At 49.6% G+C, this 18429-nt stretch overlaps 1 protein-coding gene across 1 annotated transcript in view; it reads right to left on the reverse strand.

The window, feature by feature from the left end:
* Positions 1 to 1192: 1192 nt before the first annotated feature.
* Positions 1193 to 18429, reverse strand: part of RGS10 (regulator of G protein signaling 10) — a 43200-nt gene continuing 25963 nt past the window's right edge. The window contains exons 4-5 of the mRNA XM_054435337.2: positions 17341 to 17484; positions 1193 to 1628 (exon numbers count right to left, since the gene is read on the reverse strand). Of these exons, the coding sequence (XP_054291312.1) occupies positions 1482 to 1628; positions 17341 to 17484 (291 nt within the window). The 3' untranslated portion in view covers positions 1193 to 1481. The remainder of the gene's footprint in view (positions 1629 to 17340; positions 17485 to 18429) is intronic.

Raw genomic sequence — 18429 nt, forward strand, 5'->3', positions numbered from 1 at the left:
TTTGCTGTTTCTGATGAATGTTGTTGGGTTATTTAGTGCTTGGCAGTGAACGGCTCCCTGAAGACCATCCCTTTCCCAGGCCCTGGATGGAAGGGCAGGAAACATTTGACCAGTGTCTAGACAGTGAGGCTAGGGAATCCGGGGGGCTGCCCAGGAGCTCATGTGGGGGACAGCCATCAGTAGGGTAACCGTGACCCAGAATAGAACCAGATTAGGGCTTGTAATAGGCATTATCCCAGTCTAATTATTAAGCTCACCCCCTCTTCTCTCCCAAAAGTGTCCTAGTTTGATTGATAAATTATACAGCCACCTTCAATATTAGGGAATTTTGCAAACAGGAAAGTCTGAGTTGGGAGGCTCACACGCAACAGAAGCTGGTCACTTTGTACAAATAGAAAGGGCTTAGCAAACATCCTGGAAAAGGCCTGGTGGCAGCACCCAACCCCCTACAAACAGCAGGAACAATTCACCGAAGGGAACTGAGCCTGACCTTGGCCCTGGTGGGCTCTGCTCTAAAAGTGGAGTTCCTGGGCTGGTGGGGACAGCCTGGCCCAAGCGTGCCCCATTCACAGCCTCCCCACCCTAGAAGGGCAGGCTTAAAGGCAGCACTTCTTTTCCCTGTAGAAGTCTCAAGCCAGAGTTAGCAAGTTCAGCAAAGGGCAGGAGCAGAGAGGAAAGGATTATGATGTGTCCCCGATGGGTACAGGAGAAGGGAACAGCCCCACCAACTCCATCCTCAGCACGCACCTGTGCTACAATCCCATTCAACAACACCTTGAGTTGCCATGGGGACCCTGAACAATTTCTCACTTGTGTTTTTTTTCCTTCCTGGTTGAGATCTTGTTTCTGTCAAGATGAACTATTTATCTGTGTTGCATGAAATGTCATGGGTTGTGGTCAAAACCAGGACCAACCCACGCACAAGAAATAATAACCCTTTGATGACACTCACACACAAGCTTCCCAAGTCTTTAGAGGCTGTCAGTGATTCATTTTCTTTTTCCAGCACTGAACTTGCTCTCGAGAAATATTTAACCCAAAAGGCAACTGGCAGGCCATACCCCCAGTAGCCTGGGTTTGCTGGATCAACTCATGTTTGAGTTAATTTACCAAGTGACCTGTGGACATGCGTCCACTCACCAGAGAGGCAGAGCAAACACTTACAAGGTAAAAGGTAGTGATACATTTCACCTTGTGGCCTTACATGAGGTTTAATTAAGCTACAAAATGCTCGACGTGTCCAGTGTTGAAGGAATCTCTGTTTTGTGAACTAAAACTTCCAAGTTATTATTATTCTTTTTTTATGTTAGCTTAGCCATCATGCAAAATTTACTGGTGAAGCAGTTAATAAAACACACATCCCATTGAAGGGTTTTGTACATTTCAGTCCTTACAAATAACAAAGCAATGATAAACCCGGCACGGTCCTGAGAGGAAATTCCATTGCTTCTTAAAGCTGCCAGTCCTGGCTTTTTGGGGTCTCATGTGTTATAAATTCTGGAAGCTCTTTTAGCTGCAGTTTGAGCATCAGGCGAATCTTCTTCCTCTTCCTCAGTTCGCTTGTGTTTTAAAAACAAGTCAGACTTTAAGAAGCGGCTGTAGCTGTCGTACTTCATGAGATTAAAGATCTAAGGAGGAAAAGAAAAAAGAGTCTGAAGGCTGAGGCTAATCCAGGCCATAAATCATCCCATCAGATATGTATTAGATACCTACCACGTGCCAAAGAATGCTAATACGTGCAAAGAACACACTAAGAAAGCTCAAATAAGTCATCTGCTACACAAGGCAGATTTCCTGGAGATTTTTGGTCATTATGCAATAATCTCAATGGAATATATAGACAGTCGCATGAACAAATATGCCTTTATTTTCCATGGAAACATAGATTCACACAGCACTGATTCAGACCCTTGTACCAAGAAGTCCTTCAAGACTCTCCACTTTATTTGCCTAGATAAGACAAGGATGTATTTCTCCAAGAGCTTGAGACAGCCGAATAGAAACCATTTCTGTAGAGACAGTGGTGTTAAAAAGATCACTGACATATCATATGATGCCAGTATTGTTAAGACTCCCAGTAAGTCTGGCGTCCGAGATCTCAAACAAACCTATTATTGTGCCAAGAGTCAAAATGAGGCATGCTCACTGCAGGGCAGGGCAGTAAAACTATAATCTTAGCAAGGGAACAGGTCCCAAATAAAGAATAGAGCAGCCAGCTGCAGAATGCCAACATCTGTGCCATCAGACAGGCTGGGGAGCACATCCCTAGAATGAAACAACTCTAAGGTATGTCAGGTGAGCGAAGAGGACACCCGACAGAGCTGAAGTGCCCCAGATTAGACGGCTGCCCCCGCCGGCATGGCAGGTGCTCAGAGGGCTGTCCTCAGGCAGAGTAGCTTCCTCTGGCCGCCACTGAACCTCTTTTCTGGGCCACGGTCCTTGTGACCAGCCTTCATTTTCCCCCACTGCTACCCAATCCTGTGCCATCTGCCCTCCTCCCTTGCCCCAGGAAAGGGGCACAGAAAGAGAAGCACAAAGCCTTTTCCAGCTGTCAAGGGCTATGATCTCTTTCCCACCCCTCATTTCTCTCTCAGACCTTTCCACTTAACTTGCAGTACACTCTGCAACTAAAAATCCACACGGTTCACCCCGGTACACGGAACAACCAAGTGGAAAGTTCCAGAGATGTCTAGAATGTCGCTGACTGCCAGGCGGGGTTGTCAAGTGGATGGTAAAACCCTGACATCTTTTAAGGCTGCCCTCTTCCAACACACATACACTATTTTGTAAATTAAACATCTGAGGGTGCTGGGGGCGGTGGCTCACACCTGTAATCCCAGCACTTTGGGAGTTGGAGGTGGGTGGATCACTTGAGGTCAGGAGTTCAAGACCAGCCTGGTCAATATGGTGAAACCCCATCTCTACTAAAAATACAAAAATTAGCCGAGTGTGGTGGCACACAGCTGTAGTCCCAGCTATTCGGGAGGGTGAGGCAGAAGAATCACTTGAACCCGGGAGGCAGAGACTGCAGTGAGCTGAGATCACACCACTGCACTCCAGCCTGGGCAACAGAGTGAGACTCTGTCTCAAAAAAAATGAAATAAAATAAAAATAAAAAATAAAACAAATAAACATCTGAGGGACTCAAAGGACTCAGAACATCTGCTTGGAGGATGGGAGGTGCTTCAGGAGGGAACTGGAACCCTCAAATTTTACACCTTAATCTTCCCAAGATGGCTTCAACCACAGCAGAAGCGCCTGAGTCACTGTGCTATAAACAGAGTCCACAACCCAGAGAAAGACCTGGGGCTTTAGGTTTTCTTTAAACTGTTAAACTAGTGCCTGCCCATCTCCTGGTGCCCTTCTAGTCTTGCCCGAGTCCTCCATCTGCTCAGCAAGACCCTGCCTCCTTAAGCCCCTGTCCTGTGCCGCACTAGAGCAGTCATCTATCTTGTAGCCATCCTGTAATTCCAGGTGTGATTGTAATTTGCTGAGGTTTACAGAAAAAAAATTTTTTTTTTAATCCCAGAAAATACAAAAATCATAGCCAGGGCTGAGGTGGGGGATGAGAAACGCCATTACTCCTTCACAGCCTCCTAAGCAAGCGTCACCACCTGCCTTATTCAGCCCTTCCAGGCACAAGAGTCCCCAAGGGGAAACTTTTAGAGGCTCACCTGGTTCAAAGTCTGCAATGAATGCTCAAACGTAACTAATGAAACCAGTTGCACGAAGATCCCACCTGGCACCCAGCCTCAGTCCTGTACCCACTCCCACCCCAGGTCCACGCAGATGGGACCCACCACTCTGAGCAGGATGCGGTGCGACCCAAGCATCTCGTGTGAAGTCTCTGCGTGTGGGAGAGGAACATCCTGTTTGCCTGTAATGGCTCTGAGGCTCAGACTTCAAAGTAGAGAAGAAAAAAGGCCGGTGCTGGGGGGCACACAGGGCAGAGGAGGAGGGGGAGGGAAGGAGGCTGCTTCAGCTGGGAGGAAGCTCAGGGGCTGCACCAGGCTGGCAGGACTCGACCCTGAGATCCCCAGATCCCAAGGCTGCCAGCAAGCCTGAGGGGAGGGGGCTGCAAACTATATGTTTATTGCCGCATTATTCACAATAGCAAAGACTTGGAACCAACCCAAATGTCCAACAGTGATAGACTGGATTAAGAAAATGTGGCACATACACACCATGGAATACTATGCAGCCATAAAAAATGATGAGTTCACGTCCTTTGTAGGGACATGGATGAAATTGGAAATCATCATTCTCAGTAAACTATCGCAAGAACAAAAAACCAAACACCGCATATTCTCACTCATAGGTGGGAATTGAACAATGAGAACACATGGACACAGGAAGGGGAACATCACACTTCGGGGACTGTTGTGGGGTGGGGGGAGGGGGGAGGGATAGCATTGGGAGATATACCTAATGCTAGATGACGAGTTGGTGGGTGCAGCGCACCAGCATGGCACATGTATACATATGTAACTTACCTGCACGTTGCGCACATGTACCATAGAGCCTAAAGTATAATAATAATAATAATAATAAAAATAAAAAAATCAAAAAAAAAAAAAAAAAAAAAAAGAACATAAGGGCCACTCCCTACTGGGGCAGGTGTGAAATGCCCCACGAGTGCAGAAGTCCCTCAGGCAGAGGTTTCCTCCTCTGAGAGCCCTTGCCCATCTCCCGTGCTGCTGCAGTGCCTGGGAGACAGCTGTGGCTGTTGGACCCAGACAGGCTGGAGAAAGGAGAGGATGTCGCCCCCAAAGCCCTCGTGCGCCTGGGCTGTGGGAAGCCTGATTGATCTACATGGGGTGTACGGGCAGACTTCTGACTGCCACTGGCCAAGGACCCCCTGGGCCTGGCTCAGGAGCACACAGCAACAGGGTGCTCCTGGGACGGGGCTCAGCAAAGGTGACTTAGTGGATGGAGAATGCAACTAAGGCCGGGCGTGGTGGCTCATGCCTGAAACTCCAGCACTTTGGGAGGCTGAGGCAGGCGGATAGCAAAATCCTGTCTCTACCAAAAATATAAAAATTAGCGGGCTTGGTGGCACCCACCTGTAGTCCCAGCTACTAAGGAGGCTGAGGTGGGAGGATCACCTCAGCCCAGGGAGGTTGAGGCTGCAGTGAGCTAGGATCATGCCACTGCACTCCATCCTGGGTGATAGAGCCAGACCCTGTCGCAAAAAAAAAAAAAAAAAAAGAGAATGCACCTAAAACTTTTCCAAGAAAGCGGCCAGAGATTGTGTGCCCAGCTACTGGCCAGAGCCTCATCTATCATAGGGAAAAGAGCTGTGACTGGGGTCCAGTAAATGTTTACCAGCGCCTGAACAGAAACCGTGCGCTGTGCAGCAGCAGAGGCTGGGGAAATGAACCCGGCTAGTATCAACGCAGCCGCAGTGCCCTCCAGCCCTGCGCTGAGCAGCGTGTGGGCATTCTTTCATTCAGTTCTCCCTCCAGCGCTCTGAAGACCCTGATTTGACAGAGGAAGAAACGAGGGGCTTAGGGGTTCCTCACAGTTCTGGAGGCTAGAAGTCCAAAGTCAAGGTGCCATCAGGGTTGGTTTCTCCTGAGGCTGCTCTCCTTGGCTTATAGACCACACCTTCTCCCTGTGTCTTCACAGGATTTCCCCGGTGCATGTGTGTCCTTACCTCCTCTTCTTACAAGGACACTAGTCAGATTGGATTAGACCCCACCTCAAGGTCCTCGTTTAATGTTAATTACCCCTTTAAAGCCCTATCTCCAAATAAAGTCACATTCTGGGGATTAGAACTTCAACATATGGATTAGGGAGGGGAGCACAGTTCAGCCCATAACAGTGAGCAAAAGAGAAGGGCGGGAGGCCAGCCCTGGCAGGCTCTGGAGCCCCCACTCCCAACCATGAGGCCATCTGCCACTCGCATGGCAGGACAATAAAAACGAGGGCTGCAAAGAGAGTAACATGGAAAACTGCCCGTGAATGTTAAATGACTGATACTAAATTTTAAAAACACACCCTATCTAAAAACAATGATCCCAAATACGTTCTTTTTTGTTGTTGTTGTTTTTTGTTTTTTTGAGATGGAGTCCCACTCTGTCACCCAGGCTGGAGTGCAGTGGCACGATCTTGGCTCACTGCAACCTCCGCCTCCCGGGTTCAAGCAATTCTCCTGCTTCTGCCTCCTGAGTAGCTATGATTATAGGCGTGCGCCACCACACCCAGCTAAGTAGAGACGGGGTTTCACCACGTTGACCAGGCTGATCTCAAACTCCTGACCTCAGGTGATTCACCCTCCTAGGCCTCCCAAAGTGCTGGGATTACGGGTGTGAGCCACCACGCCTGGCTCCAAATACATTCTTTAAGAGTGTATTCATGTGTCTAAGTGAGAAACAATATGTCCTTAAAGGTCAGTAGTGGGGTGAATGGTGCTCCCCCAAACTTACATTCACCTCGAATCTCAGAATGGACCTCATTTGAAAAGAGGGTTGGATAAGAGTCTCAAAATAAAATCATACTGCATTTAGGGTAGGCCCTAAATCCAAGGACTGGGTGTCCTTATCAGAAGAGGAAGGGACACACTGAGGGAAGAAGGCGTATGAAGGCAGAGGGAGACATCGGTGATGCAGCCACGCGCCAAGGAGCGCTAAGGAGTGCCGGCAGCCACCAGCAGTCTGTAAGCTGAAGGGGCAAGGAAGCACCCCCCACACCCTCTCGCCACCACCCACCAGAGTCTTGTGGAGAACAGGGCCCTGCAAACACCTTGATGTCAGATTTTCAATCCATTTCTGCTGGCGAATACATTTCTGCTGTTTGAAGCCACTTGACTTGGGGTCATTGCTTATGACAGCCCAAGGAGGCTCATCCAGTCGGCTTGTTGATTTCACCTCACCCCTGCTCAAACACAGAAAATGAGATGGGCCTAGGGGTCCCAGACAGTTCCAAAAAGCAGGGCTCCCTGAGGGGCAGAAATGACCTCACCATGATTGGACTGTGATGGGCACCTGAACAACACGGTCAGACTCCTTAAGTGTCCACAAGGAAGAGAAAGAAGAAAATGGAGCCATCTGGGCTAAGCAGGAGGCTGCAGGTGAGTGGAAGACATGGGAACAGAGCTGAGGCCGCCCAACGAACGGCTGCTGGTGAAGTGGAAAACTCAAGTTGGCGGCTGAGCTGCATTCTGTATCTTTTTTTTTTTTTTTGGCCAAGACAGCTGCGGCTTAGCAAGCTTTGGGGTTTTGGCAGCCCCACATCTGCGAGCTGCACGCCTGGACTGTAAACTGTTTAGCATCGTTGCCTTGGGATCCAATCCTACAGGCTGCTGGAAGTGAGACTCGGACAAAAATGAGGAGGGAGGCTTCCTGCAGATGTGCAACTCTGCACAACCGTCGTGCAGAACAAGGTCTTTACATCACCAAGCCACCTCCTCTCCAGATCCCAGACATTGCCATGGCTGAGCAGGATTCGCCTTCCTGAAAGAAAAATATCCATGCAGTGCCCCAACTTCAGACTGTTCAAAATGTGCCGCTCCAGGAAAGGACATCCCCCTGACGCATACCCATCTGTGCAGAAACGAGGAGCTCAACCAGCCTTGAAGGCCCCTCTGTGAATATTGCGTCACTGTCTCCATTCATTGCGTTTCAAGCCTAATAAATATTTAACACTTCTCAGAAGACAAGTACAGAAGACCTAAACAAAACATGCATCCTCTCTTCTCTTCAAAACCCTCTGCCATGTTATTTTAATCCGGCACAGGAAGAAAAAATCATTCCTTAAGGCAATGAAAGTTTAATTAGCGGGATATCATGTTTGTTTTAAGAACTTAATTTCGTTTGTATATGAAAATCGCTGAAAGAAGGTGGAAGCACTGCTGTCTCTGAATTGCAGCTCTAGAATGTGTCCTCTCTTCACACACATGGACTACAGACGTGCTTTTGTACCCACGCGAGGAGACAGAAAGGGGGAAGAAAGGAAGCTCCTGTCCCTCCAGCCCTCAGAAGTGGCTGGGCATTGACGAGGCTGTTGGGGCAAGGCGCAAACAGGGATGTGCCCACCCCCTAAAGTAAAGACCACCTCCTTTTCAAGTGGGAACGGGCTGCACCCAGGAGGAGGTCTGAGGGCAGCTGGCAGAGAGCAGATGAGCAGACGGAGCAGATGAGCAGACAAAGCAGCTCAAGTCAGCCCTTGCCCCAGAGCGCCAGGATGGGCCACACAGAAGGTTCTGTCACCTTGCACGGCTCTCCAGCTTCACAGACAGACCAGCCAGAGATGGACAGTGTGCCAGGGGTGGGATTGGAACTCCAGAAGGAGTCTGGACACCAAAAGGATCAGAGAGACCTCGCTTGGATGAAATCCTCTCCCAAGCTCATGGGTTCACGCGTGTGGTCACATGTGTGGAGCGGATTGTCCGCTTTTTTCTACCGTCCATACGATTCAAATTCCAGGCCCAAATGACGTGACTCACTTTCTGCTGGGGGTGAAGCCATTTTAATTTTGCCTTTTGCCATCGGAAGGGGAGTTGAATGCTCCTCTGAGTGCCACTCTTCCCTCCTCTTCCCCAAATACTTTTTTTTTTTTTTTTTTTGAGACGGAGTCTCACTCTGTCGCCAGGCTGGAATGCAGTGGCGCGATCTCAGCTCACTGCAACCTCCGACTCCCTGATTCAAGCAACTCTCCTGCCTCAGCCTCCCAAGTAGCTCAAATTAAAGCACGTGCCACCACGCCCAGCTAATTTTTGTATTTTTAGTAGAGACGGGGTTTCACCATGTTAGCCAGGCTGGTCTCAATCTCTTGACCTTGTCATCCTCCCACCTCAGCCACCCAAAGTGCTGGGATTACAGGCGTGAGCCACCGTGCCCAGCACCAAACACCGTTTTAAAGTCGCAAGAAACATCTGAGTATCTCGAATACTGCCCTTCCCACCCTGACCGTCGTGAGGCAGATGGCTACGGTGTATGCAGACAGCCAACCTCCCTTCCGTTTGAACAAAAAACCACACCTGCCCTTTCTAGCAGAGCATGCTGGAAAATACCCATTTCTTCCCTGCGTTTGATCTTTTGGAGCAAATGTCACCTGGCACCCATAAGACTGACACATCCTAAGTCCCTGGCTCTGGCCACCATCACAGCCTCTGCCACCACCCAGAAGAGGGGACCATGGTCACGGAGGGGCACTCAGGCCAAGGTCCTATTTGGAGAAATAATGGGGCAGGGGAGAGAATGGGTCCCCAAATGACTGCCACAGGCTGGACAGCCCCTGTCTCACCGTCCCAGGCCCTCAAGAGCTGGCCCACCCCTCTTACTTACGTTGAAAAAGGAAGTATTTCTCACCTGTTACGTTCTGGGGAAACTCAAAGAAACTGCATTGCTAAAAAGGGACCCCATTCATGGCTCCTTTCTCTGTCAAGGATGTGGCTGGGAGCACTGGCATCTCACTCAAGGCTTTTCCATTTTTTTGTTTTGTTTTGTTTTGTTTTTTTTGAGACAGAGTCTCACTCTGTCACCCAGGCTGAAGTGCTGTGGCATGATCTCAGCTCACTGCAACCTCTCCCTTCCAGGTTCAATTGATTCTCCTGCCCCAGACTCCCAAGTAGCTGGGATTACAGGCACATGCAACCATGCTCGGCTAATTTTTGTATTTTTAGTAGAGACGGGGTTTCACCACGTTGGCCAGGCTGGTCTCAAACTCCTGACCTCAGGTGATCCGCCCACCTCAGCCTCCCAAAGTGCTGGTTTTCCAATTTTTTTTGTGAGCACCAGAGGCTAAGAACTTCTTTTTGAGTGGAGAAGGCCACCTCATCTCTGCTTTTCCAGGCTAGAGTTTAGCACCAGACCCAAAGCCTGGGGAAGGCATCCTAGCAGACGCAAAATCTGCTTATGTATTTGTTTATTTCGAGACGGAGTTTCGCTCTTGTCACCTAGGCTAGAGTACAATGGCACGATCTCGGCTCACTGCAACCTCCGCCTCCTGGGTTCAAGCGATTTTCCTGCCTCAGCCTCCTGAGTAGCTGAGAATACAGGCATGCACCACCATGTCTGGCTAATTTTTTTGTATTATTCATAGAGACGAGGTTTCACCATGTTGGCCAGGCTAGTCTCGAACTCCTGACCTCAGCTGATCCACCTGCCTCGGCCTCCCAAAGTGCTGGGATTATAGGCGTGAGCCCCTGCGCCCGGCCCAAAATCTGCTTTTGAGTGTAGGCATGCGGACCCCTGATATTCATGGAAGAAGAATGAGCACCCCACAACCCCAAACTCATGCCCTTCTCTTCCATGGACTGAGAAAGCCACAAAGCTGCCATGTGCAATGATCTGGACCTTTCTATCTTCATCAAGCTCATGGCTGTTCCAGACCATGCTGCGCTGTAGATAGAACTTAAACCAAAGGCTTCTGAGCAAGAAAGGTGTGTAAACTGGGGCTAAGAAATGTGCCAGAGGAGAATTTTGTTTTAAGTCTTTCATATGGAACAACTTTAAGTCACTGAGCAGACTTCAATGTGTTCCATTCTTCAATGTTTGAGTAGAGCCTGAAAGGACCAATGACGTCATCGATTTCCTGCTAGGAAGAGAGAAGGAGGGGCAGGACTAGGGGATCTTAACTTTTCACTTCATACCCTCCTGGATACATGAATTTTCTTTTCTTTATCTTAACAATGAGCATGTACTAATTTAATAACTTAAGATAATTTTAGGCCAGACACTGTGGCTCACACCTGTAATCACAGCAGCACTTTAGGAAGCCAAGGCTGGAGGATTGCTTGAGCCCAGGAGTTCAAGACCAGCCTGGGCAACATAGTAAGACCCCATCCCTAGAAAAATATATTTTAAAAATTAGCCGAGCGTGGTGGCACATGCCTATAGTCCCAGCTACTCGGCAGTCTGAGGTTAGAGGATGGCTCGAGCCTGGGAGGTCAAGGCTACAGTGAGTCATGATGGTGCCACTGTATTCCAGCCTCGATGACAGAGGGAGACCCAGTATAAAAAAAAATTGAAATAGGCAGGGCGCAGTGGTTCATGCCTGTAATCCCAGCACTTTGGGAGGCTGAGGTGGGCAGATCACTTGAGGTCAGGAGTTCATAAATACCTTATTATTATAACCCCCACTTCACAAATGAGAAAAGCCAGGCATGGAGAGGGAGCAAGTCTTGCCTGCAATCTCACAGTAACTAAATTCTAAAGTGAAAGAAGGCTGGGCGCAGTGGCTTATGCCTCCAATCCCAACACTTTGGGAGGCCAAGATGGGAGGATCGCTTGAGGCCAGGAGTTTGAGACCAGCCTGGCAACATAGTGAGACCCCATCTTTACAAAAAATTTTAAAAAAAGATCTGAGCATGGTGACACTTGCCTGTAGTATCAGCTACTTGGGAGGCTGAGGTGGGAGGATTGCTTGAGCCCGGGAGGTCAAGGCTACAGTGAGCCAAGATCACACCACTGTACTCCAGCCTGGGTGACAGAGTGAGACCCTGCCTCAAAAAAATAAATAAATAAAGTCAAAGAAGTTGGGGTAGGGGCAGCAGGGGGAGTCAGATCTAAGGAAATAAGGCTGTAGTTATCAGAGAGTGACTTTTTAACACCAGGGCATTGAACGCTCATAGACTGCTTTGCAGCGCAGCTCAGAGAGGTAGCAGAGTATTTGCCCAAAGCCCCATGTTACAGATGCCACAGTAAGAAACAGAACCCTCCTGGGGTCAGACAGAGGCAGGGCTGGACTAGAATCCCCCACTTCTGCCTCTGGTGCTCAAGGCCAAGCTCATGCACTGTGATAACGGCGATGAATCTGGCATCTCCATATCCAGGGAGTGATGGGCTGGGGGAGAGGGGGAAGGGGGGAGAGGGGAGGGGCAGAGGTCAGGCCACTCCCACCCACCATACAAATGGTGAGCCACGGTCAGGAGGTCAGGGTTTCATGGCTGACTTTCTAATAACGGAGCTGGCTCTGCACCGAGCCATCCACCTTCTCTTGCCCAACTGGTGCGGGACGGGCACAGCCCTGAACTAGGGACCTGAGCCAAGAGGCTCAGGCTTTAAGAGGTCCAAGCCTTACCAGCCCAACCAGCACATTCTATAAACAGCCACTGTTCACATCCCTGCAATTAAACTGTCTACCACAGCCTTGGGGCCTGACCCAGCCAGTCCCTCCCAACTGAACTTTCACCACCCCCTCATTTGCTACATTCCGACAACGCTGACCCCCTAACGCACCTGCTGCCCCTGCCTCGGGGCCTTTGCGCTCGCCTCTCCTTGGAAGGTCCTGGCTCCCAGGTCCTCTCATCCAGATCCCGCTTGCCATTCAGGTCCCAGTCACCTCTCCAGGGAGCCCTCCTTGAACACGGACCCTAGCAGGCCCCTCCCAGTCCCTCTCAGCTCATCCCCTGTTGCATTTCCTTCTTAGCATTGATCTTTCTCTGCCCTCCTTGGGGGGGCAGATGCTGATTTCCCTGTTGTACACACAGTTCCTAGCACAGTCCCTGGTACAGAGTAGGGCCTCAATTCATAATTGCAGCATAAAGGAATGAATAAAACAACAAATCCACAAACCAGCAGACCAACCAGGACTGAATCAAATCTCCTAGGAATAGATGTTTTTGTTTGTTTGTTTTTTGAGATGGAGTCTCGCTCTGTTGCCCAGGCTAGAGTTCAGTGGTGCGATCTCGGCTCACTGCAACCTCTGCCTCCCAGGTTCACGCCATTCTCCTGCCTCAGCCTCCCGAGTAGCTGGGACTACAGGCGCCCACCACCACACTTGGCTAATTTTTTGTATTTTAGTAGAGACGGAGTTTCACCATTAGCCAGGATGGTCTCGATCTCCTGACCTTGTGATCTGCCCGCCTCAGCCTCCCAAAGTGCTGGGATTACAGGCCTGAGCCACCACGCCCAGCCGGAATACATGTTTTTAAAGAAGAAAAGACACTGTAATGAACTGCAATTCCCCGAAGAAACCACCTCTTTGTAAGGTAGCCCCCTTCCTTCCTGCTTCCTCCAACCTAAATTTGTCCAACGGCAGCCTTTGACTCTAGGCTAATGTACTAGGGAAATGCCCATAGCACCACCTTTCGCCTCTTCTGGCTTTGCCTCCAAAGGGCTGGGCACACCAAGCTTGCAGAACTGAATTAAATCAGAGAACCATCTCGCCACTTACATGAATTTCCCAGGTAGCAAAGTTTTAAGCCCCCCAAACTTCTCTTAAGATGCCTTTGGCTGGACACAGTAGTAGCTCACACCTGTAATCTCAGTACTTTGGGAGGTCGAGGTAGATGGATCACTTGAGGCCAGGAGTTGGAGACCAACCTGGACAACATGGGGAAATGCCATCTCTACTAAAAATACAAAAATTAGCCTAGCCTGGTGGCATACGCCTGTAATCCCAGCTACTCAGGAGGCTGAGGTAGGAGAATCGCTTGAATCCAGGAGGCGGAGGCTGCAGTGAGCAGAGATGGCACCATTGTACTCCAGCCTGGGTGACAGAATGGGACTGTCTCCAAAAAAAAAATGTTTTTGACGAAGTGCTCGTTAAAATGAATAATGCATTCTTCACATAATACGCTGACCTCAATTTAACTTCTAATTGACGGTTTGGGGTCACCAGGCTCACTTATGTCACTGTCCCATAGCACAGGGATGCCCATGGTGTGATGTGTGGCAATGGAGGTCCCCACGCCCAGGGGCTCAGGCCTCGGTGCTGTGCTTGTGCTCGGTGTCATTTCTGTGTCCTCCCTAGCTGTCAGTGATCACCTCTTGCTGCTCATCACTCCATAGTCTCTACCACAACTTCAAATCTGCTATGAACCGAAAAACCTGTTAGAACTGTGTGCAAACCAAGAATAAACAGGACCTGACTGAAAACTCTTGAAGCTCTCCTTTAAACAGGGTGCATGGGAGTTGGCTCATCTGGGGCTCAGGGAAGATTTTCCCTTCCTTCTAGGTTCCAGCTATGCCCTACAAAGTCAGAGCTGCCCTACCAGAAGCTCAGAGAGCAGCCAAGCCCCACATGCACGTGGTGATGAGGAGCTAAGTCCTGGGGCGGCGGTGCTGAACACACGGAAAGCGGCTGCTCTTCGGCTCCACCATGAAGCCCAGCAATGCTCAGCAAAGCCAAAGCCACGGGGAGAGGCTTTTGAAAGTTCCATGAAATCTTGTGGCTCCAAACATGTTCCCCTCAGCTTCAATCTCCTTCACTTAGGAAAACAGAGCTCTCAAAGGCTCAAGGGAGCCTTTGCAAGAGAAAAACCGGGGCTAATGCTGAGCACGCATTTTGACAGTTACAGCAAGGCCTGGGAGAGACAGTTTTCAAAGCAAAACGGAACACAGGGGCCCTTCACATGGAGACTCACTGTGAAATTGGCTCTGATTCCAAATACCCGGTTTTCACCCAATTATGCCTTAGGAGGAAAGTTCGTGGCTCTTTCTCTCTATGCAATTAAAAAAAAAATTTTTTTTTTTGAGGTGGAGTCTCACTCTGTCGCTCAGGCTGGAGTTCAGTGGCATTATCTCGGCTCAGTGCAGCCTCAGCCTCCCAGGCTCAAGCAATTCTCCTGCCTCAGCCTCCCGAGTAACTGGGATTACAGGCGCCCACCACCACGCCTGGCTAATTTTTGTATTTTTAGCAGAGATGGGGTTTCACCATCTTGGCCAGGCTGCTCTGGAACTCCTGACCTCAGGTGATCCACACGCCTTGGCCTCCCAAAGTGCTAGGATTACAGGTGTGAGCGACTGAGCCCAGCATTCCAATAATAGATTTTTAACAACAGAGTATAACAGTACTTGCTTTACATTCAACAGTTTGGACTGCACATCTGTTTGGTGTGCATAAACACATACATTATTATTACACTTATTAGGCCAACATCTGTTAGGGGCATGTGCATATGTGTATTTATAGAAAAAAAGATGGAAAGTCTACAGATCAAATACTATTTGGTGGTTATCTTCAAGTGTGCAATCATGCAATAAAGAAATGATTTCTTTCTTTATATTTTTGTTTCCCAAGTTTCTTTCGCTGAGCATGTGTGATGCTTACAGTTGGATAAAAATTATTTTTAAAAATTTTTCTGAGGCTGGGCGTGGTGGCTCTTGCCCGTAATCCCAACACTTTGGGAGGCCAAGGCTGGAGAATCACCTGAGCTCAGGAGTTCAAGAATAGCCTGGGCAACATAGCGAAAGCTCATCTCTACAAAAAAAATAAAAAATTAGCTGGGCATGGTGGCGCACACCTGTGGTCTCAGCTACTTGGGAGGCTGAGGTGGGAGGATCACTTGAGCCCTAGAGGCCAAGGCTGCACTGAGTCGTGTTCATGCCAATGTGCTCCAACCTGGGCAACAGAGGGACATCCTGTCTCAAAAATAAAATAAATAAATAAAAAAAATTCTTTGTCACTAAAAAATAAAAAAAAAACAATCAGCCTCTGTCCCCTGTGTTTCTTCCTTTCTGGGCTGGCTAAGCCTCCCACTGAATGAGTCTAAGGGGCGTGCCTAATCATAAGGTCCAGCTCCGTTCTGAGCTGTTGGGCAGGCGGGCTGGCTCTCTCGGAGCCTGCAGTGCTACCGCATGGAGTCAGAACTCTCCCATTCCTCATCCTACCTTGGCTCCCGCAGTCCTGGGAAGTGGGATGACCTGCATTCACAAAGCCTTTCCAATCCCTCTGCTCCAGGGGCCTCACCGAGCTTTGAGAAACAGCAAGAGGCTGCCCAGGAGCCTGGCAGAGCAACACAGGCCATGAGGGCCACGGGGGGAGCATGGTCTTTGAAGGCAGATGGACGAGAGGGAATGTGGTTCCAGCCCTTTTGCTCCCTGCATGACTTAATGCTAAAAAAAAACACTTAATCTCCCTGAACCTTGCTTTTCTCATCAGCAAAATGGGAATAATAACACTCACTGGAGATAAAATGAGACAATACACACCAAGTGTGGCATCAGGCTCAAACGGGCAGTCCTAAATGGTAGTTAGGGCCAGGCATGGTGGCTCATGCCTGTAATCCCAACACTTTGGGAGGCCGAGGCGGGCGGATCACCTGAAGCCAGGAGTTCGGAACCAGCCTAGTCAACATGGTAAAACCCCATCTCTGCTAAAAATACAAAAAATTAGCCAGGCATGGTGCTGTAGGCCTGTAATCCCAGCTGGTAGGGAGGCTGAGGCAGGAGAATCGCTTTAACTCAGGAGGCGTAGCTGGCAGTGAGCTGAGATCGAGCCACTGCACTCCAGCCTGGGCAACAGAGTGAGACTTCGTTTCAAAAAAAAAACCCGAAAAGGCCAGGCGCAGTGGCTCACACCTGTAATCACAGTACTTTGGGAGGCCAAGGCGGGTGGATCACTTGAGGTCAGGAGTTCGAGACCAGCCTAGCCAACATGGTGAAACCCCGTCTCTACTAAAAATACAAAAATTAGCTGAGCATGGTGGCAGGTGCCTGTATAATTCCAGCTACTCAGGAGGCTGAGGCATGAGAATCGCTTGAACCTGGGAGGTGGAGGTTGCAGTGAACCAAGATCGAGCCACTGCACTCCATCCTGGGAGACAGAGTAAGACTCGGTCTGAAAAAAAAAAACAAACACAAAACCAAAAACGAAATGGTAGTTAGTATTGTCATTATTGAGAATACCCAGAGCACAGGTTCTCAACCCTGGCTGCACTTTGAATTGCCCTAGGGAGCTCTGACAAGATTCTGAGGTCCAGGGTGGGGTCCATATCCTCATATGGCTACAGTCACAAAAACTGCCTTTTCACCATACATTCCACTCCCTTTCCCAGCACAAATCAATGCCCATGTGTCCTTCCGATTGGCTCAAAGTCACCACTTCCAGGAGGCCCTCCGCAAGTCTCCTTCAATAGCCAAATGTGAATCAGAATTCACATGGAATATGCTGCCCGATGCTAACCTTTTCATTATGACTCAGGGGCTACATGATGAACTATTAATAGCTTATAGTATTAGGCCACCAGAAGTATGTGGAGGTGTCTGGATATTTGCACAGAAACAGCCTGCCACTTTGAGTTCTCCTGCTTGCTTTCTGGAGTTTTCCGTCTATTCTTACTTTCAGCAATTATAGGTTGCTTTCTCAGTACAGGCTCCTCAAATAGCTCCAGCCTCCCCTCTAATCTGGACTGAGAAGTCAGATAAGGCTGCTGGTCTAAACCATGTGTAGACCAAGAGTAAACAGGCCTGGGGAGACTCCTGTGGGGCAAATCTCGAGCTTAGAATTCCGGTCCCTGCTCTGCCCAACCATGGCCCTTCAGTGTACCTCAGTCTGCCCGGCCGGATGAGATGGTTTCCAGGAAGTCTAACATTGGGTGTTTCAGTAAATTCTTCCAGGCCTGGAATTAATGTAGGTTTTCAAATCAAGGCGCAGGCAGGGAAGTCGTGTTACCTGGTCCTGGAGTTTCTGGAACATCAGAGGGTGCGGTTCTTCCAGGATCTTCTCGTTGAGCCGAGACTGCCCCTCCACGTTGACCTGTGATGAGGCCTTGCTGGACAGAAAGGTCATGTAGATCTCCTTTGCCTTTTCCTGCATCTGGAGGAGACAGATGGGGCCTTGTGCTATCTGCACACACAGCCTTCCCGGCCTGAGCCCTGCTCTCCCCTCCAGCCAGGCCCACAGGAGCTGCTGTGGCAAGAGAAAGGCGCCCCCCCACAGCCCAGGGGCTCTCAGGCCACTCCAGAGAGAATTTCTCTATGGGAGAGCTTGCACTGCCAAGCCCCTACCCCTGCCCCTTCATGCGCCTGCAGCCATATCTCCTGGAACAAAATTGCTGCATTAACCATTCAGAAGCAATGACAGAAAGAATCCTGGCCTGCAGAGAGCACTCAGTACCATTTACAGCCATCCTGTGGCCGGGCACAGTGGCTCATGCCTGTAATCCCAGCACTTTGGGAAGCTGAGGCAGGTGGATCACCTGAGGTCAGGAGTTCGAGACCAGCCTGGCCAACATGGTGAAATCCCATCTCTACTAAAAAGACAAAAATTAGCCAGGCGTGGTGGTGCAAACCTGTAATCCCAGCTACTCAGGAGGCTGAGGCAGGAGAATTGCTTGAACCCAGGAGAGAGAGGTTGCAGTGAGCTGAGATTGCACCACTGAACTCCAGCCTGGGTGACAGAGTGAGACTCCATCTCAAAAAAAAAAAATCGAGTTAAAGTATGCACACCTATCCCTACCAGTTACCAAGCGCCCACTAGGCTGCAGACACCTGCTTGGAGGGATCCCATTTCCTTAATCCCCTGGACATGCAGCAAAGGGCATTTTCCTGTTAGCCCCACTTTCCCCGTGGGGACACAGAGGTCAGAGAGGTGACATGGCTTATCTGAGAGCTTCCGGGAGCCTTAGGACTGTTTGGCTCCAAGGCCTCTGAATTCTGCTCAGTTCCACTTCCGCAAGACACATTGGCCCCTCCAGGTTGTGTGGTATGCAGCCTTCTCAGGCAGGGTGCATTTCCTTTTAGCTAACGAGATACTGAGCAC

Source organism: Pongo pygmaeus, chromosome 8 (assembly GCF_028885625.2).
Source record: "Pongo pygmaeus isolate AG05252 chromosome 8, NHGRI_mPonPyg2-v2.0_pri, whole genome shotgun sequence".
NCBI lineage: Eukaryota > Metazoa > Chordata > Mammalia > Primates > Hominidae > Pongo > Pongo pygmaeus.